The sequence below is a fragment of the Pyxicephalus adspersus genome, chromosome 10, assembly GCF_032062135.1.
Source record: "Pyxicephalus adspersus chromosome 10, UCB_Pads_2.0, whole genome shotgun sequence".
Taxonomy (NCBI): domain Eukaryota; kingdom Metazoa; phylum Chordata; class Amphibia; order Anura; family Pyxicephalidae; genus Pyxicephalus; species Pyxicephalus adspersus.
Genome location: NC_092867.1, coordinates 35,908,456 through 35,929,386, shown reverse-complemented (window position 1 = coordinate 35,929,386; position 20,931 = coordinate 35,908,456). Strand labels below are relative to the sequence as shown.

General features: G+C 38.0%; 1 protein-coding gene across 2 annotated transcripts in view; it reads left to right on the top strand.

Annotated features, from left to right (window-relative positions):
- The first annotated feature begins 8,036 nt into the window (after positions 1 to 8,036).
- NOLC1 (nucleolar and coiled-body phosphoprotein 1) overlaps positions 8,037 to 20,931 on the top strand; it is a 19,685-nt gene continuing 6,790 nt past the window's right edge. The window contains exons 1-13 of one of the 2 annotated variants that reach the window (XM_072423766.1): positions 8,037 to 8,196; positions 9,888 to 9,943; positions 10,271 to 10,392; positions 11,856 to 11,974; positions 12,683 to 12,842; positions 13,866 to 13,951; positions 14,373 to 14,541; positions 15,057 to 15,197; positions 15,651 to 15,863; positions 15,998 to 16,135; positions 16,785 to 16,904; positions 17,524 to 18,537; positions 19,916 to 20,019. In XM_072423766.1, the coding sequence (XP_072279867.1) occupies positions 8,086 to 8,196; positions 9,888 to 9,943; positions 10,271 to 10,392; positions 11,856 to 11,974; positions 12,683 to 12,842; positions 13,866 to 13,951; positions 14,373 to 14,541; positions 15,057 to 15,197; positions 15,651 to 15,863; positions 15,998 to 16,135; positions 16,785 to 16,904; positions 17,524 to 18,537; positions 19,916 to 20,019 (2,553 nt within the window). In that variant the 5' untranslated portion in view covers positions 8,037 to 8,085. Of the gene's footprint in view, positions 8,197 to 9,887; positions 9,944 to 10,270; positions 10,393 to 11,855; positions 11,975 to 12,682; positions 12,843 to 13,865; positions 13,952 to 14,370; positions 14,542 to 15,056; positions 15,198 to 15,650; positions 15,864 to 15,997; positions 16,136 to 16,784; positions 16,905 to 17,523; positions 18,538 to 19,915; positions 20,020 to 20,931 lie in introns of those variants that run through there. The other variant, XM_072423767.1, reaches the window with a different exon arrangement.

Genomic DNA, 20,931 nt, shown 5'->3' with positions numbered 1-20,931 from the left:
TTTTATGTAAAGTGAAAAATCTGAGTTTTGGTACGCTTTAAGATTCACATTCATTAAACCTAATAGTGTCTACTAAGACAGCAATGTAGACAACATGGCAACTCAATTACTGGTTTACTTAGTTCAATTTAAAAAAATCACAAACAATACGATTAGATTATTTTTTATAAATATCATCCCCCTTACTGCAGTCTCGATTATGTATTACAAATATGAAGAAGTTCTCAATAAAGTGCCATCATATAGGAGTACTACAAAGACTTTGGAACTGGGGATCACTAATATAATCCTGAATCTCTTTTATCAATTGATAAATCCTATCTGTTACTGGATAGTTCATGTAAGTGACACACCTGTGTGCAAACATCTATCATATACACACAACCCAAATCTATTCTCCCTTCTCTGTTAAAAATTACCTATTGCTGAAGACAAAATGTAACCATTTGGCTATAAAATAATATTATTGTTCATAGAAGTGAAGTATTACTAAATATATTGGATAGTCAATATCTAGCAGACAGACTTTATAACACTAAGTCATTTATGAAGCTGACTAATCAAAGTTTTATTTTACCATGGAATGTGCAAGCCCAAATTCTGGGAAATGCTGCCCTCCAGTGTAGGGACAGGGAACTTCTTAAGACCTGTGAAAGAACAAAAGTTATTTGTAAATCGTGGTAAAGCTGCCTATAGACATGAGCTGGTAGTGTATGCATGAAAGTATGATCTTGCATCTTATGAAGTCAGTTGAACACTTAGTAAATTGCTAAGAAAAAGATTTACAAAAACGTGTTATGATCACTATTGCTTAACCCTGAAAAAGGAAGATCCAGAACATCCTGACCTCTCTTCATGTTCTCCTTTTTTAAAAGAAATAACTCTTTTATATGTGTAGATGGAACTGGTATAACAGTACAAAATCAAAAATTAATGAAGATATAATTAAGTAAGTTACCCATTTACCATAATTAATAAAAATTGTTCACTCAGTAAAGTGAATCATCACCTTAAAAATGGAAGTTTAAACAGTGAATGAGGTGAAGCTTTCCTGATTTTACCCATTTAATAATGTGCTAGAACAAAATATGTTATTTTACATTTCCATGCACATGATTTCACGCAAGTTATTCTTTGAAAATTTCCAAAAAATGTACTAAGCTATTTGAAGAATCTACTGCAAAATTGATAAGTGAACAGTCCAAACGCCATCAGTAAATCAACCTCATAGTAGCCAATCAAAAATGATATGATAAATGATAATCAAAATTTGACTGGCAGCTTCTCATACACTTCAAAGGTTGGGTAAGACATAAATCCCACCACCAACCAGGGTCTAATTAGTGTATTACCCATAGCCAGGGCCACCATTAGGGGGGAACAAGGGGTATTTCTGTACCGAACCCTTATCAAAAGAGCTTTTGCAATAATGGAACTTTTAGACATGTGGGAGGAGGCCCAGGAAATTTACTTATTATAGGGCCCAGAAATAGCGGTCCTGCCCATAGCAGCCAAATATATTCAATAGGACATATTCTCTAATATTACATTAAAATCATACTCATGATGTAGACAAAAAAGTCTACATTTGATAAAAAAAAACAAGTTAGGTGATAGTCCTGTTTCAACAATCCACTAGCATTGCCATCATAGAAAAACTAAGCATGGAGTGGTGGTAATAGGGAATTGATGAAACCACCATAGAGCAAGTCATCATGCTTCTAGATAGGCAACACCTACAGTGCTGCGTGAATTGTAAAGGATGCATACCGTGTAAAATTATCTAAAAACTCTATGCGTGTTTACCTTATGTACTAAAAACACATGGACATGATTAAATAATTCAATTGGACTGTCCAGGAGGGTTGGCTGATAAAGGAGCCATATTGGAGAATACAGGTAGTCCCAGAGTTAAGGACATATGACATACGGACGACTCCTAGATATGAACGGGCTTCCCCGCTCGTTTGTGTGCAGGACAGAGGCTTGATGGGGGGAAGTGGACGGTTCGCATGACTTGCAGAAGAAATCTTTTGAAGTTCTGCAAGCTCTTGTAACTCTTTATTGTCCAAGACAAACTCTGCAGTTGTTTCTTTTTGCATATCAAAGTACAGCTTGCTCCAGAAGTTAAATGAATGTCTAGGATCCATAATGAATTTTTTTTTGTGAGTAACTGACACCACGCCGCCTAATATTACATTGAGACAACTATTTGTCCTAAATGCATTTATAAATAATATACCTGTTCTAACTTACATACAAATTCAATAAACCTACCTATCTCGTATGTAACCCGGGGACTACCTGTAGTGGAATCCTATACAGGACACATTTACTCACTTTAAATTGTAAATAAATACATTTATAATATTGTCATTGAATCAGGTTTACATCTACCTTAACTCTCCCTGCCTATATTCAGTTTCCTAACGAGTCATGTGTGCATATCACTTACTTTAAATTGCAATGTAGCATTTAACTGGTTGGCATTTAACTTATATGTTTGCTAGAATTAATTCCCACCAGCAGTCTTTAACACTACAAATGTTAGATGGCTTGCTATTCACTGCTGGGAAGTAAAGCATGTTTTCATTTTCCTAAAGCTTTCCAGGGAAAAAAATATAAACATTATAATTTAAATCTCAGGGGGGACGACTTAGCTGAATGAGTTTACAACAAGCCTAGCACAAAAGGATCATGGTGAGAAGCAACCACGCTTTACCGTGTCTCAATTTTTGTTGAGATATCAATAACGGCCAGTCATTTCGCAGTTTCTGTTCCTACTGCTGTACTTTAAAATCCCCGAGCTGTATAAGTAGAGTTACAGAGCTGAGCAGATTATACTTGGCCCTGGTTAGCACTTTTTCATTTCTTGGTGATTGTGTAGGTCTTGTAATTACTGCTTTTTATCTACCATAACTGAATCTAACAAAACACAAAATAGATGAAAAGAGCATAATAAACATATAATTTACTACAGGCAAGAACACTTCTGTGATTACATCGCTAAAGTAAAAGTTGTTTTTTTTTTTTTTTTTGCAGCAAGATACATTTAGTTATTGAGGAAAGACAACAGCACGATGCAAATAAACAAAGTAATTATGTGGAAAGGTATTTATGAACGGAAAGCTGGAGGGGCTATGGAGAGAAGCCTGTGCAGTAAATATGTGTGCAATATTGGGATTTTAATGTGTACATCATTTAAATAGGCACAATGGTTCTCATGTGGGCTCTACACATGGAGAACTATTTATAATGCAGCCAGCAAATATGGCTTGGTAGTTTAACAGAATTGGATTTTTATTCAAAATTTGTGAAATTAAACAAACAATAAACAATAAAAAAAACAACAAGCCAAATATATTGAAATAAACTGTCTCTAGGGGCTACAGTTCAATAATGCAGCCATCGAATCTAAGGAATAGTAAAGTGCAATACGGTTTGGAACTAGGATTTAGATATGATTTATTAAAGGGTAAAAGCCAACGTAACCTGTTTATAAATACACAAAACACATCAGGTAAAAGGATTTTGATGCTGGAATAACCTAGTAACAGGTGGTACATGTGCACTAAATGCTATTTAATTCCTACTGACAGAGATCAATGGACACTAAGTAGTCTACTGAGAATGATTGGTGAATGCTACTGTAGGATGTCTGACATCTTTTACTGACCTGGTTACGGGTAACCAACATTAACTAAGTAAGTTTGCTGCTTTACAATTCAAGAAGGTATTTTATAGGATCTGGGCCCCATGATGGTATTAGTATTATTATTAATATTATTCTTATTATTATTAATAAATAATATTTATATAACACCAACATAATATGCAGCACTGTACAATTAAATAGGGGTTGCATATAACAGACAGATCCAAACAATGGCACAGGAGGAAGAAACGACCTTTTCCAGAAGAGCTGATGCACAATCTCCAACTGATGCACAATTTCCCTAAAGATCCCAAGGTCATCCCATTGTCTTTTAGAAACATTTAGCCAAAATGATTCGATTTAGACATAAAAGCAATTTTGCTTAGTGAATGTTACTGATTTGCCAGTTCATCAGAACCATTAATTGCAAAGACCCATGTGGTCATTTGATGAGTTGGATAATGTATTATTATTATTTAGTATTTATATAGCTGCATCATATTAAGCAGCGCTGTACATTAAATAGGGGTTGCAAATGACAGAAAGACACAGTGACAGTGAAAAAGGAGAGAACCCTGCCCAGAAGAGCTTACAATCTAAGAGTAATGTAATGTGAATGGTATTTCTGTGTAGAAGATTACAAACTGTGTACTACAAACATCACAAAAAAAAACCTGTTATTGTTCAGTAGTTAAAAAATTCCTTATTTACTTGAGAGCTGAAGCTAATATTATCTAAATACAAGAAGCCATATGTATTTCGATTGGAACATTGGTGATAATAAAGTGTGAAACTGTGCAGGAACTTCTTGTATTAGGACCAGTCACTGTTGTTCTTACCCCTTGTGCAGGGTGACTGGCCTTGTATCCGCCTCCTCCTTTAGTTTGCGGCCTGTATTCATAGGAACTGGTATAACCCCTCTAGAGCTCCCTTCACAAGCCCATGTGCTTGAATAGTGATGATGACCCAGCTTGTTTTGCAAGGTAATAACTGGTAAGCGTTTGATGCACACAATATTTTAAAAACTGTGTTCTGATTGATTAACATAAAAAAACAAAGTTCTAAAGTCTGACATTGCACTTTAAAGTTGTTACACTGTAGGGAGATAACATAAGTAGGTATAGATACAGTAGGTAATGTGGAGGATCATAGGTACCCTGAAATAGAGAATGACCTCAGAGACTGGAGTTGTGCTGGGCTCTGCCCCTTCTTGTGCCTTATTGTTTGGTCATGCAGCTTCAGTCGGTGGGAGGGGGACAGAGCCAAGTATAAGTTCCCTTTGTTAGGACAAAACTAAAATGATTCAGGCATGTCAGTGATCTCAACAATAATTATGGCCCAATCAAATACAGGTAGATAGAGAACTGTCAGCAATGTTGGGGGCAGTAGTACAAGGAATAAGATTTAAACGTCCTTTTCCCATCAGTGCCCCTGTTCTCATCAGCTGATCTTTTTTTCCATCATCTGATCTTTTAAGGACTATGATTTTCAGCACCAGGGGAGTTAATAAGGTTGTGATGTTAATTCTGTGGTGCATTGCTCTGCAATCATTAGTGAGAATTGCCAGATTGCACCTAGCAGTGGAAGTGGCCTAATGGAACCATAGCCTTCTTGCTATGTACACTGCACACATGTGTCCTTTTTGGAATAAAAGAGGCTTTCAGCTCTGTGCCATCTCAGCAGTTTAGGAGACACACATTTACCGTATATGCCAGGTATAAACTGATATTTGTTTTGACCTTTTCAATGTTATTTTAAACTCACTTGGTTTACCCATAGTGAGTTCACCCATAAGGTAACCTCCACCCTCCACATATGCTTACTTCTTTGCTTGTGCAGCATTTAAACTTTAGGAGGGTCGGTGGAGGGGACCGACGGGCCCAGTGTCATGTAATGTGTTTGGGTAAAGGGGACTTGCTGGGTGTTTCCAACAAGCTGCCTCACTTAGCTTCAGGTAAAGGTACAGTGTAAATTTGCAGACAATGCTTTCACATCCCGGCAAAATTCATGAGCAGAGCATTAAACATCAATCAATCATTCACATTGACATTGATGGACTGCTGTGTACATTGCATCATTTTATTCAATAAAGACAATACATAATTAGTAAATTAAAAACAGAGTTAAAATGGAAGGTTTGATGTGCCGACTCCACAGTCCTGTTAAGACTTCTGGAGACTGCTTAGCAATTGATTGATTGATTTTCTGTTGCTGTTGAGCTTGAGGAGGAAGGGACTGGTTGTGTGTAATGAATCCTCAGAGCTAATACTAATTGGTGTTTAGGTCATCTCACTGGCCACCGGTGCTCAGTCAATAAAAATGAGATCAGGTACTAGGACAGTGTGACATTTATGGTTAAAAAATAAGAAAATGTGAACAGGCAGCTTCTTTATTACACAGGGGACATGGGATGTCCCTACCGCAATAAAAAAAAAACCCTTCTGCCTGTTCACAATTAAATTTACCCCTCTTCTCCCCATCGCAGGCATCTTTACCCTGTCCTCAATTCAGGATCTTTAGCCATCTTGATTGGCCAGACCAGAATTATTAATTGAGCTCATTCATTCCCAGCAGCCAACTATGCGAGGATCGTACACTGAGCTGTGTATGAGAGCAGGAAAAGATTGCAACAGGCAGGTATGTTTGTTTTCTTTCTTGCCTGTCGCCAAGAACCTGCCTGTAACATTTTTTCATTTTTACTATTAGTTCCTTTATATATAACAGCAGTCTATTTGTCATACCTGTTGCACATTACAGATTGCAGAAGTAATTTGCGGAGACCTTGCTATACATCACTTCCCTATAAGTACTGGTGACTAATAAAGCCTAGCTCCACTCACTTTTTTAAGTTTGTAGGTAAAGAAGAAGCAATACTTCCTAGCACTCTTCTCTGCAATACATCATCTTTGTTATTAGATGTGCTAACCTGCTTGTGCAAGGTGTCATGGACCAGCCCTCCAGGGAAATGTCACCTTCTATAATCAATGGCACTGTTCTCTGAAGTGACTCAGTTTTGCAACTATATATCTTAAAGCAGAACTATAGCTCCACATACAAAAATTATGAGCAGGCAGGATTGTTATTGCAGAAAAAGGGACAGGCAATACCCCTTCTTCTATAACATACTTACCTGCCTCTTTACCATCTGCTTTTCAAAGTACACTAAGCTGCTCCATAAGAATGCTGTAACACGTCAGGTATTGCCCCCGCCCTGGGGTGCTGACACTGTACAAGTCCAGCATGCATGTGCAGGAATTATGTCATTGTGACCTAGGCAATCAAGGTGCTGAAGTTTCAACACCTGGATGCAGATGGCTGGGCCTATTACCGAGAGAGGGTAGATGAGTTTAAATACCTCAGGCAGGTAAGTTTATTTTATTTTGCAGAAGAGACATTGCCTGTCCCTTTGTAGCAAAGAACCTGCCTGGTTGCATATTCTTGTCTTGATGGGTTAGTTCCAATTTAAAGCAAAATGAAAACCCTGTCCCAATGTGCAGCCATCTTCCTCTTTTCCTCCTTGAGATCTTCAGACATCTTCATTGGCCAGGATGATGTAACATCTGTGCAGGCACGCACAAGTTCATTCATCCCCAACTGGGATTGCTGGGTATCTTGGTAACCAAAGGTGAGCTGCGAATGCATAACTCGTTTTTGTGACAGTTTCACAAAGCGATCAGGCAGATAAGAAAGATTATTGCATAAGGGGCACCACCTGTGTCTTTCTGCAATAATGACCTGCCTGGTCTAACTATTGTAAAAGAAGAACCTTTATTTTGATTTAAGTCTTCTAGCTTCAATAGCGTCCTGCACTCTATTTATTAAACAAAATCACACATTCCCACAGGGGTATTACTTACTGCCAGTGAAACACATTGACCTGGAAGATTCCCACAAGGGAATGTTTGAGGGAATGGCTGATTCCCTGTGTTTAAACAGAGCCCATAATCTAATGGACATAGTTTATTGAAGTCTAATCACCTCCAGAAGATCTGAAAGACCTTGCATGTCATACAAAAAATAAAAAAAAAAATATATATATATCCCTATTTAATGTACAGAGCTGTGTAATATGTTGGCGCTATATACATCCTGTTTATTATTATTATTATTATTAATAATAATAATAATAATATTTGGACTGGGTGCCAGCCTGAAACATGAGTTGCTGCTGTTATCCTGCAGGAATAGATAATATATTACTGTATGCAAAGTGCCCTGCATTTTGTCTATGGCAGGAGTCCACATAGATAGAATCACACTAAAACATTTAAGAACAAGAATTGAACCAGACGCCATCTTGCTACACCCATTATAGTCCCCGCCCTTCCACTTTGGGCTTCCTCCTCGTGACGTACTACGTATGCGACTGCGACCAGCGTAGGTTCTCTTTCCCACGTGATCGCCGAGCTGCAGCGTGTGAGTCCAGAATCATGGCGGATAAACCTGTGGTGCCCAGCGATTTATTCCCTCATATCCTGCGCTTTTTGCGGGATAATAACTTCGACGGTGCCGCCCGAGAGTTCAGCAAGGCCACGGGACTGGTGAGTGATGGGAGGACGACTGGCTGAGGCCGGGACCGGCTGATTGTTCTCTCAGCTCCAATCACGTGGTCACGGTTGCATTGTGCAGAGGTTCCACATGGCACTGATTGTGTTGAGAATCATAAATATAAAATCCTGGGATCACGCAGCTTTAGAGCCCCATACAGTGATAGTAAGCAGCAGCAGCAGCTGTATAATAATTTAAACATATGAATAATATCCTGGTGAATCAAAAATGTTTACTATAGTTATTTTTGTGAAAAGCAGCCACAGTCTGAGTAGAAAAGCCTGTCTCCTAGCAGCATGTGTAAGAGAAAGATCTGTGGTCTCAATGCAGCAGTCCGATGTGCTACTTTAGGCCTCTTTGATTAGCAATACAGTTGCATTGCAAGGATTTGTCTTGTGTGGTAGGGGATTTGTTGTACCTCTACAGAGAGACCGCTGCTTCTGCATACGGAGCAAAAACCCCACACTGCAGTTTATTATTAAACAGGATTTGTATAGCGCCAACATATTGCGCAGTGATGGTAGAGGACCAACTTTTCCACTCAGGATGGGGATACTTTAGAAATACAACTGTAACAATTGGACATCTTTTAATTTGCTTTGTCTAGAATGTACTTAGGAAATTTAAATCTCAGCTTCAGCCTTACCTTCTAATAAGTGAGAAAATGGCTTACTTAGAAGAACATAATGTAATCTGAATTCAAATAGTGTAAGTTAAAAGTTGCTGCAAGTCTAATAGATCCCACCTACATTTTTGGTTGGAGGGCGTTTAGTATCATCTAGCCCAGTGTTTTCTTTACTTTTTATTATGGGGGACCATTAAAATAACTTTCAGGGAAGCCTTGCTATAATTACTATATGCACAGCTCATTAGCATGGTGGTCAGTATGAAGAAAACCAGTGGGATGAATGTTGTCCTGACTATTAACCAATATTTTTATAGTACCAACATATTACACAGCGCTTTCTCAGGTCAATTTTAGTGGAAGCCATTTAACCTAACTGCATGTTTTTGGAATGTAAAAGGATACTAAGAGTACCAATAGGAAACCCATGCAAACATAGGGAGAACCTGCAAAGTCCATGCAGATAGTGTCCTGGCCAAGATTCGAACCTGGGATCTAGCGCTGCAAAGGCCTTAGTGCTAACCACTGAGCCACTGTCCTGCCTATCCACAGATAACTAAAAAGATGGTTGGTGTTACTTATTGCTCGAGGAACCCTGATTGAGAATCACTTGGCAGCTAGGGATCATCTAACTAATATATCCCAAATAAAACTATAATTTAAGGTTTTTATATAATTACTGTCTGTTTTTAGAAAGCATGTTATAACTTTGGAGAAATATTTTATGCACATAACTACATTGAAAGTCTATTTTACTGTGACTTTCATCCACCAACATTGGTTGGCTGCCACTTCACAGACATGCCGGACTTTTAAGGTTTAAAATGCTATCAATTTACTCGACAAAACCTCCTCATTAGTATTCTTTTAAAAAAAAAAGGTGATTATATTCTAATGAGTGTATTTTTTAATGATTATATCGTGAGATGAATTGTTTACACATTATTGGGGTGTCTTTTAAAGGGATGCTTCAAAGTGACTTTGATTTACCACTATTTTTGTACTTTTTTCTTAACTTTTTTTTTGGTATTTATAACTTTTTGTTTTCTGATTCAACAGAAAGATAAGGACAACAGCCCTGCCAGTTTGGTGGATATATACGGCGATTGGATTAAGTGAGTATACTTGTTATGAACAGATGCCCTGGGGGTTGTCATCAGACCTGTTGAAACAAACTGACCACACTTGGAATGTCACTTTTACTGGATAGCGAAATCTGTATGGAGATAAGGATATATATATATATATATATATATATATATATATATATACATACATACATAGCTGTACAATTAAAATTCAATTGGAACGTGTATTGACCACTTTGTTACCAGAATACAATGTTTTTACCACATTGGACTGTTACAGTAGATAGTTAACGTGTCATATCTTTTTTTAGGTAAATTTTATTTTTTTACTGTTTTCCACTCTTGAATTCACAGATCTCCTGCTTCTAAGAAACGTAAACTTATTGCAAACAATCTACCCAATAAAAAGGCTGCTGAAGAGTCAAGCAGCGAAGAGAGTTCTAGTGAAGATGAACAGCCGCCAGCTAAAAAGTCAAGTATGTTATGTTTAGAGAAGTAGTGGTACTTGTAAAAAAACAAAATGGTTTCTGGTTAGTGAAGGGGTTAATAGGCGGATTGGGATGATGTGCAATATGTGACCAAGACTTTGCACTTTTGGCTGAGATTTTTCCTAATATTACTGCTAGTGCTCTGATGTATTCATTGTTCACCGACTCCACCAATATTTGTGGCCAGAAGATGTAACTAATGTGGTTATTGCTTTTATGCTTTTATTTCCCCCTTTACATTCACATGGTGACCAGTGCTCAACCCAGAAATTTTTTAAGCCGGGTGGGAAGAAATTGTAGGTGGGTGGCAGCCCCTGTATTGTGACCAAAGTCTTTAGTAACCACCCAAAAACAGCCGGGTGGGTGCTGAAAAGTGCCGGGTGGTGCGCCCAGCTAAAAGGGCCTGGGGAGAACCCTGGTGACTCTAGGGCAGGGGTGTCAAACTCTGGCCTAGGTGCTAATTCTGACCCCAAACATCCTTTTTTGGCCCCCAAAATAATTCTTATTATGAATTGCAGCTTGCCTGCTTCTACTGCAATCCATAGTAACCGCATGCCTGCTGCAATTCATATTGGGCTCCTGTTCTATAGACGCAAGTGATGCCGCTACTACAATTCCCGTCGTCACTCGCGTCTCTAGACCAGCGGCCTCTCTGCCTATGCGTGGCCTAGCATGGTATAGACGCAAATGATGCCAGGAATTGTAGTAGCGGCATCACTGGTGTCTATTGAACAGCAGCCTATGCGTGGACCCTGCAGAATTTGTACTGACAGGTAAGCCAGAGAATTGTGCCAGAGAATGCAATGTGAAACCAAATGAATGCAGTAATTAATTTGGTTTCACAGTGCATTCTCCGGCAAAGTAAAACATTAAGAAGAAACAAGACTACTTGCCCTACTATACTACTGACAACCATGCAGATTACACCAAAGTGAAAGTTTTGTCACACTCCAGGATAAACAAAATCCAAAAGACTTCTCTACTGCATAGCTTATTGTGGTCCTTTTTTTTTCTATCACACAGTACCCTAGGGATCTATTTATAAAACTATTTGGGATTCTGGCATTGACTAAATCATCTCGTTGTGGTGAATCTCCCAGATGCATGCATTTCAGCAGCAGAAATTGATTCTCCACCAGGGAATGTTTCCTACATTTATAAATACTTGTTCACTGTTTTATCAATAGACCTTTTCAATAAATGTTGGCAACTATATGGTCTTAGGTTTTTAATTTCAGCCCTCTGTGTATTTGAGTTTGACACCCCTGCTCTAGGGTGATTATGCTCACCCACTGTATTGTACAGTAGCATTGTCACTATAGGACAAGCTCTTGTTTTTGAATACTTAAAATGCCTAAACATGATAATGTGCATGTACTGGAGATATGTGCTAAATGTTTTTTTTAATTATTAAAATCTTGCTAATTTGTTTGTTTATTTTATTTTTTTAGCACCAGCAGCTGTCAAAAAGCCAGTGAACAAAGTGCCTACACCTAAGAAAGCTAAAAGTAGCAGTGAAGATTCTTCCTCTGACTCTGACTCCGAAGAAGAAACCAAGAAGCCTCCTCCTGTGAGTAGCTTACCATAATCAGCAGTTACCGTATTGGGTAGTCAGTATTTCTTTCTTCTTGAACCCCCTCCTTTTCTCTATAAACTGATTTACTACTAAGCATTGCAACCATGCTCCTTTGAAATAAATTAAGATGTCTGTCCTTGCATTTAACACGGTAACAGGCAACTTGAGAGCATTGTAACACACAACGATGCACTGTGCTTTGTGGTGCCATACATTGGAGAAAAGGAGGTACCTCCTGTGTTATCCACCCATTCAGAAGGAACATGTTTGTTAAAATGTCCAGTTTAGAACTGGATTGTAGAAAGACTTTTGAGGCTCCCTAATGACACCTTTACCTATGCATGGAATAGAAAATAAAAAGCAAATATGGTTGATCTTTTTCTATGCTCTTTTATCCCAAATCTGTCACATATTTTTAAAATTAGAAGGAAGTTCTTATTTATTAATAGAAAATGGTTCCCCATGTTTGGGTACCCAAGCATATTTAATTTGAAGTATTAGTTTTGGGTGGTATGACACTTTAGCAGCTGTGTTGGAAACAGATGTCAATGCTGTGTTCCTATGATATATAAATTTATCATCTGCCAATATTGATGTAAAAGGTGCTTGTTCTTGTGCTACAGATCAGAAGGTAAAAATATTTAGAGAGCTATTATACACTAAATTAGCACATCTAAGCTTATTTTTTTTATCTTCACCCAGAAAAAGGCTACCCCCCAGGCAAAGGCCGCGAATGTGAAAGCTCCTCAAAAGAAAGCAGAAGACTCCAGTTCAGATTCGAGCAGTTCAGAAGATGAGGCCCCCAAGAAAAAAGTTGCTCCTCCTGCAAAGTCCCCTGCAGCAAAGGCCCCAGCGAAGCCAGGTAGGAAGTGGTGATTGGAAAAGCTTTACTTAGCTTTTTTTTCTCTTCTATAGCAGCCAAATTTGTGGTAATGCTGAGCAATTTATGGAAATGTATATCTTTGGAGAAGTTTCAGTATAATTTCATGTAAATAATGGGAATTCTAGCATGGTTGGGGGGGGATAAAACGATAGCTAAAAGGTTAATCGTGAATCATCTGCTGAAGGTTTTGTTTCTGTGCAGAGACAGGCACTCCTGGCATTTCCTTTTTTAAGGTAGTATGTGTAGTAGTGATTGTTGCAATTTTCCTAATCTGTATTCAGTTGATCTGTAATGTGTTATGACCAAACATTGTTTCCCTAGAAAAGGATAAAATAGAATTAAACTCGGACAAGACTGTTTTCATTGGGCTTGTCTTTTTGCATGTTGATAAAATATAGCATTGACAAGATTAGAAGGGAAAGTGTTTTTAGAAACATGCATTTGTCACCCTGTTTTCCAATAATTATTCTAAAAATATATTCTTTGCCGTTGTCTTTCTCCTGATGAGCTGGTAAAGTCTGCAGTTTGTTCAGCATACATTTTAAAGGGTTTTGCTCTAGGTATTTTCTGTTTTAACAAATGATGAAGATTCAGAATTCATTGGCTGAGCAAGAGAAAAAATGCTGTTCTGTGTGTCTAAAATGGATATCTCACTTCACGCTTATGAATACTCCTCCTTTTTAAAGGGCAGTTTGGAACTTACTGTGCACTGAAAACCAGTTAGTGTTTTGATAATTTGTGAGGTTTGCGTTTAAGGGAGGATGCATTTGAAAAGAATATAACATTTTTTCCAGTGCCATAAAGGTAGTAGGCCTATGAATAGGACCGTTGGACAAGAAATCTAAAGCTCTGTACATGTTTTTTTATATTTGTTAGTTTTAAGAAGCTTTTTTGTTTTTTTTTACTTATTTAGTCTTTTAGGTATATTTAGAACCTGTAGAATTTAAAAATGTGTCTATAAGAGTATTTTTCATTTTTTTTTTTTTTTTTTTATTATTTTAGCTGCAACTAAAACAACTCCAGCATCCAAAGCCCGTAAATCTGATACCAGTAGCTCTGAAGAGTCAGATGACAGTGCCCCAAAAAAGGTAAAAATGATCGAGCTCTCCTTATCCTTCCCCTCCTCAAGCTTTTTGTATATGTAAAAAGCCCACACAAACTAGTTCTAGTTCTAAAGTTGCGATATTTCTAGTAATTTTGGCTCATTTTGACCAGCTTTCACAAATCATATAAATATTTGGTGAAATCTGTAAAAATAAATTGTGGTTTAAAATGTATTAGCTAAGAGTTAGCATTAGATTTTTACCAAGGTAATGTAAAATGCGATATCCCATAGGAAGAAGTCTGCTTTCATTCACTAAAGACTTACCTGTGGAATTATTTGGTTATTTTTAATTTGAGAAATCCCTATAAAACTCAAATATTTAGTCCTATTTTTTGGTATGGCGAGGAAGTCATGTATATATAAATTTGTTGTATAGCTTCATAAAAATGCAATTTATGTTACAGCCGGCTACTACAAAAACTCCCCCTGCCAAAGCTGCTCCAGCAGCCAAATCCCCTGCAGCATCCAAACCGGCAGTAAAGGCGTCCAGCGGGAAAAAAAGCTCTAGTAGTGATGACTCTTCAGACAGCTCGGAGGATGAGAAAGCTGCAGCAAAGACTAAACCAAAGCCAGGTAACAAATATGGACCTGTAATGACTGAAGTTGACATTTTGCTTTGACAGCATGATGAGATGTTCTTCTGATCACCTTTATATAACAGAGTTACTTGTTTAGAAAATTGAACTTTTTTTTTTTTACTCAAAAAACTACGTTTTGGTTTGTGTGGTTTTTAAAGACTGGTTACCTGCTTCTTTATAAACTTAGTTTAAAGCTGAAATATGGGTAGTGTAGAAAAAAAACTCCTTTTTACTATCCCAACATCCTGGGTTATGGATGAGCCTTTGACAACCTTGTGTTCAATGCAGCACAGAAAGCAGCTGTGGAAGATGCATTGAGCAAACCAGTGGGGATGGGGAAATAGACAGGTTTGTCATCTCATTCATCATACTATAGGCAAATTGTCTGTGATTACTGAATATTTCTGGATTGATCATATACAAAATATTGGTCTGTATTGATGCCAAGCAAGTGTCTGAGTATGTGGTGTGTTGCATGAAAACAACTGATTGCTGTGTTACAACCTATAGGTGCATACAGTGCTGTGCCTCCACCTACCTTTGACAAAAAAGAAGCAACTCCCAAGGCTACTCCTAAAGCAAACGCTAAAAAAGCAGAAAGCAGCAGTGACTCTTCAGACAGCAGTGAGGATGAGCAGCCAGCCAAAAAAGGTATTTGCTTTGTTCCATTATAAAGACTTGCTGCCTTCAGGTGCCAGTCACTGTGTGTCTATAGATGTATGTATTAAGTAAGGAAGTAGTTTCAGCAAGTTCTTTAGATTGGTTTAAGAAAAAGCTAGATGTGTTCCTAGAAGCACAGAATATAACTTGGTATTAAAGTTTTAAAGTAAAGATAACATCTGATTGCCTCATGGGATCTGGAAGGAGCAAATTGAATCAGGGTTTTTTCTCCTCCCCCTGGATCAACTATGTCCATGGGGTTTTTATCTGGGATATGTTTAATTTCCTAACGGTTTTTTGCTTTTTTGAACCTAACTTACTGTGACTATGTGTATAATATAAATAATAACATTTTTTATTTCTGTTAAAACTGAAACTTTCTAGTTGGTGGGATTGATCTTTATTTCCCTCCATTTAGTTAATTTATTTTTATTCTGTTTGTAGCTAAGGTCACACCAGGAAAATCCACACCAGCCAAACCTGTGGCGAAGAAAGCCAAGGAAGAGTCCAGTGATTCAGATTCAAGTGATGAAGATGAGAAGGCAGCAAAAACACCATCCAAGGCTGCTGTACCCACAGCTAAGAAAACTGCCCCTGCGAAGGGTGCTGTTAAACCTGCACAGGGAAAGAAGGATTCCAGCTCCTCTGACAGCTCTGGTAAGTGATCACATTACTAGAGTGTGCCAAATTTACACAAACTAAACACCAATTAGCAAAGGATGCAGAACTCTCAGAAATACAGCTGTACAAATGTTTTGTATGCAAAAAATAAAAACTTTTTTTTTTTTAAGACTCAAGTGATGAAGAGCAGAAAAAAGCACCAGCTAAACCTGCTGCAAAAACTCCACCTGCAAAACCTGCTGCAAAAACTCCACCCGCAAAACCCACACCGTCCAAAGCTGCAGCTGACAGCTCCTCTGACAGTTCTGGTAAGTATTTGTTTTTTTTTTTTGTTTTTTTATTTGCATTCTTCTACAACCTGGTACTGCCAATCAAGTGTAGAGCTGTAGCATCAAATTGGGTGCCATTCTGAATTGTTAAACATTGGGCTGTATACAGGATGACTTTGCTTACTGGTGGATTGCAGGTGATGGGGAGAACCACCCCTTGCTATTGTAAGAATGCGTCATAATGATACTTTACTGTTGGTCCATTGTAAAACTTTTTTAGGTCAAATAACTGTGTACATGCTTAACTTTTTTCCTTGTCTTGTGAAGCAATAAATATTTTAAATTTGACATCCCTTGCCAGTGCCATTCCTCTTAAATTGAGAGGAGCTTGGTGCGGCACAGCCAGTAGGTGTTCCTGGTGGGCAGACAGTGATGTGACATGTTTTGTCTTGGATACTTAAGCAGACACGTTTCCCCACTGTTTTTGAAACTTTTTTTTTTGGCCTGGGTTCTTGTGGTCTGAGATATTAAGCTAAGGGTGTATATAATGTATTCCTCATAATTTGTACTTCTTATCTTCTTTTATGGAATCTAACCAACAGGGATTTCCCAATCTAATTTATAGCTTATGATTTATTTCATGTGATAGAGGTTATTGTGTTGAAAAGTATTTTGTTTTTCTTTGCAGACTCAAGTGATGATGAAGCAGAGACTCCAGCTAAAGCAGATGTGAAAAAGCCACCTGCAAAGCCTGCAGCAAAAGCAGTCCCTGCTAGCAAAAAAGACTCTAGTTCTTCTGACAGCTCTGGTATGAAGAATGGAACATTAAGTTGTGAATGTGGGAATTGTTTTTATACGAGACCATTCTGATCAAATGATGGCTCATGATTGCCAGTGTTTACTTCTTTGCGTGCTACCAACATTTTATTGGTTAATAGCTGAGTGGGGGTTTTTTTTTTTTTTTTTTTTTCATCTGGCATAAGCAGGTTAGGTGACAGTGTTTAGGCTAGGGATAAATTAGGATCATTGCATAAGTAAATGGAGAAGATGCTTGAATGTACAAGTCAATAGGAAGGGCAGCAGCATGATCAGGCCTGTCTAATATTAATCTTTGGAGGCCCAGCTCTATGCACATTTGTAGTATTTCTCAGATATGTACATTGTATGTTTTACAAAGAGTCAGAAATTCTCTAGTTTAAAAAATTCTGTATTTAGATACCACTACTGTAGAATAGTATTCTAGTGTTGCATGTTATCTAGGAGTAAGTAGAAAAAAATAATTGAATCCTAAATATAGCATTACTGACAATGCCAGCTGTCTTTTTAGTTTCTAAATGGGCATGACAGTTTTTTTTTATTCCACATCCAGTATACAACGTTGGCCTTAATTGTTATCTCTTTTCTCATTATGGTTTTCATTCTTCCAGACTCTGACAGTGATGAGGATACCACTAAGAAGCCTGCCAGCAAGCCTGCTGCAAAAACAACACCGGCCAAGCAGAATGATGCTGCTAAAAAGACAGCAACAAAAGCTTTGACACCCAAGTCTACAGGACCAGCGAAGGGCAAGGCAGCAGAACAAAGCAGCTCTGATTCTGACAGCTCAAGCAGTGAAGATGAAAAAACTACTGCAAAAAAAACTGTTAAGTCACCAGCAGCTGCACCAGCTGCAAAAAAACCTGTACCTGTGAATAAAACAAAAGCCAGTAGTAGCTCTTCATCAGACAGCTCCAGTGATGAAGAAAAAAAGCCTAAACCTAAACAAGCCACTGTGAAAAATGGGGCAAAATCCGTCCCAAAGAAACAAGAGAGTAGCTCTGAAGACAGCAGTTCAGAAGAGGATAAACCTAAGAAACCGGCTACCTCAAAGTCCCCAGCTGTAACTAAACTGGCTGCTACTCCAAAGAGTGCAAACTCCACGCCAAAAGCGCCAGCAAAAAATGCTGAGGAGAGTTCAGATGAAAGCTCCTCCAGTGATGAAGAGGAGGTAGCTAAGAAACCAGTTACTTCAAAGTCCCCAGCAGCAGCTAAACCAACTGTTACTCCAAAGAGTGCAAACTCCACACCGAAAGCATCAAATAAGAAAGCCGAAGAGAGTTCAGATGAAAGTTCATCCAGTGAGGAAGAGGAGGAAGCTAAGAAAAAAGCTACCTCAAAGTCCCCGGCAGCAGCTAAACCATCTGTTACTCCAAAGAGTGCAAACTCCACACCGAAAGCATCAAATAAGAAAGCCGAAGAGAGTTCAGATGAAAGCTCATCCAGTGAGGAAGAGGAGGAGGAAGCTAAGAAAAAAGCTACCTCAAAGTCCCCAGCAGCAGCTAAACTGGCGGCTACTCCAAAGAGTGCAAACTCCACACCGAAGGCGCCGGCTAAGAAAGCTGAAGAGAGTTCAGAGGAAAGCTCATCCAGTGAGGACGAGGAGGAAGAAGCCAAAGTGAACGGTAAGCCAGTGAGCGGGACCACACACACTAGAGAAGAGAAATTAATGTCACCAGGTTAGCCTGAAGACGGCAGAAATAAATGTAAAAAGGACTTTTATGAAAAGATTTGGGTTCACTTTAAGTTGCTCAGGTTTTATTTAAATCTTATCTTAAAAAAAACTGGATGTCAGTATGTCAGTTGGGCAGCTAAATCCGTGTGCAGATCACTATTTTACCTGAAAAGGTCAAGCTTGTGTCAGGTTATTCCAATGTTCTATTAGTCATTGCAGTGGTCTATCACATTAAAGAACCTGTATAAAATTATTGAGAAATGGGCGGAGACATGGCAGTCTTGACTTAAACTTAAGTATTTGCATTTAACTGCATATGTCCTTGGATCTATTAAGTTTTACCTGTGTTTAGACTATGGGCATTGAACTATTTTACATAATTTAAACATACAATGAACGTAAGTGCTTTAAAACTAGCAGTCTATGATCTCTTTGGGTGCCTCTATTGTATTGTTGTTCCTAAATCTCACAACAAAGAATCTGGTTTTGGTTTTTTAACAATTTAGAAACATCTACTGGTTGTTGCATTAGAAGGCTAGCACGCTGCCATATTTATGTTGTCATATAAAAACAGTACCTGTCCTGCAAACGTTCAATATTACTTCATGGCCTGTGTAAACAATGGCTTGTTTTCAAGTCTTTTTCAGAATAGCTAAATACAGTGGTACCTTGGTATAAGTCCTTAATCTGTTTTAGATCCCTGGACTTTTACCAAACAAAGTTTTCCCATAAAAAATAAAAGGAAAATGATTAATCCTTCCAATGAAAAAATTCCTATTGTTATTGGCATATTATGCATTGATGGGGCTGTATAAAACAAATTTAACATCACTTTACCTTGCTGAGAAAAGTCCAGTGCCTACTAGGATGGTGCTGAAAAGGGAGGAAGAGGAGATGTTATGTAATTCACAGAGTTATGGCGCAGGTTGTTCACTGAATGGTAGCTACTGACGCTCCTGGGCAGTCGTAGCTTTGTCTCGGGAGAGGTAAATAAGGGTAGCGTGCTGTGTTATGACTCATTTTGACCCATACAAGTTCTGGCACAAAGGTTGTATACCAAGCAAAATTGTTTGTGTCCAAACAGGACTTTTACCAAGTTAGACTTATTCCAAAGCCAACTTATACCGAGGTACCACTGTACTTCTTATGCACAAGTTCAGTTTAACATGCAGTTTTCAATGAAGGTACCCACTATGTTTACAATTCTTATAATTGTTTTTGATTTGTGACGGTAAACTAAAAAGGATTATTGACTTTCTGTTAAGGTATAAATAAAATGCTGTAAGTCTGTGATCTCAAAACTTAGCTTTTACTTTTTAACACTTCAGGTAAATCTGGAAAACGGAAAAGAGAAGATGGTGAAGGAATGACACCAGATAATAAGAAAATTCAAGTAAAAACACCAAACACATTCCCCAAGGCTAACAAGAAGGTGAGAAAATGAGGGCAATCAGCAGAAGATTGACAACCTTCTTGAATGTGGACTTGGGAGATGAATGTATACACCTTTATATTAAAGGTTCAGTTTTTACCTTGTTGCTGTAGACGTCAAATAAAACCCACAATTGTGTCTATATTCTTCATTGTGTTATTGGCGCAGTCTTGCGCAGATAAGTGTTTTTTGAATGAATAGTGCTCGGCTTGTAGTCACTTTGATCTTGGATATCCACAACTATAACTGCATGGGTTTTATTGAGAGCATTACTTTTAGTATTTCCATCCCCCTTTCCAAAACATTGCTTCACTAACGTGTAGCTAGATAACATGGCATGAGCCATAATTTTTTTCCCTAGTTTTCCTTACATCATGGAGAATCTTCGGGTTGCCATAGTTTTGGCTAGCATAAATTTGCTACATACACAAGCAGGCATTATCTGCACAAATATTTGATGTGGCCTAATATGATCACACATTTTACCCTAGTGTGAGTTTATTCTGAAGCATAAATAAACCTTGCTGCAGCCTGAAAAAAGACATTAGACTGCTATCAATAACTGCAATAACTGTTTCAATAATGAACGCCTTTATTTAAATAATTTAGTTAACTATAGAATTGGAAGGTTTTTATTGGAGAACTGCAAAAATACATGTGGATCCTGCCAGTAAACCATCAAATTTCCAAACATTGTGTGCTGACTGTTATCAAGTTTCCCCACATTTCATTTTTTCTATAGCGTTTGTAACACCTCCCTCTATTTTGTGGAGAAATGAGTAGGTGTTATGTAGTCTTGTCCTAAAGTGATAATGCTGGTCCTTTTTATAGATGTAGTACAGTAGACAAGTGTTGCCTCACACTGGGAGGCAAGCATAAACAAAAGCCTTATACAAAAAAACTCAAGTGCTC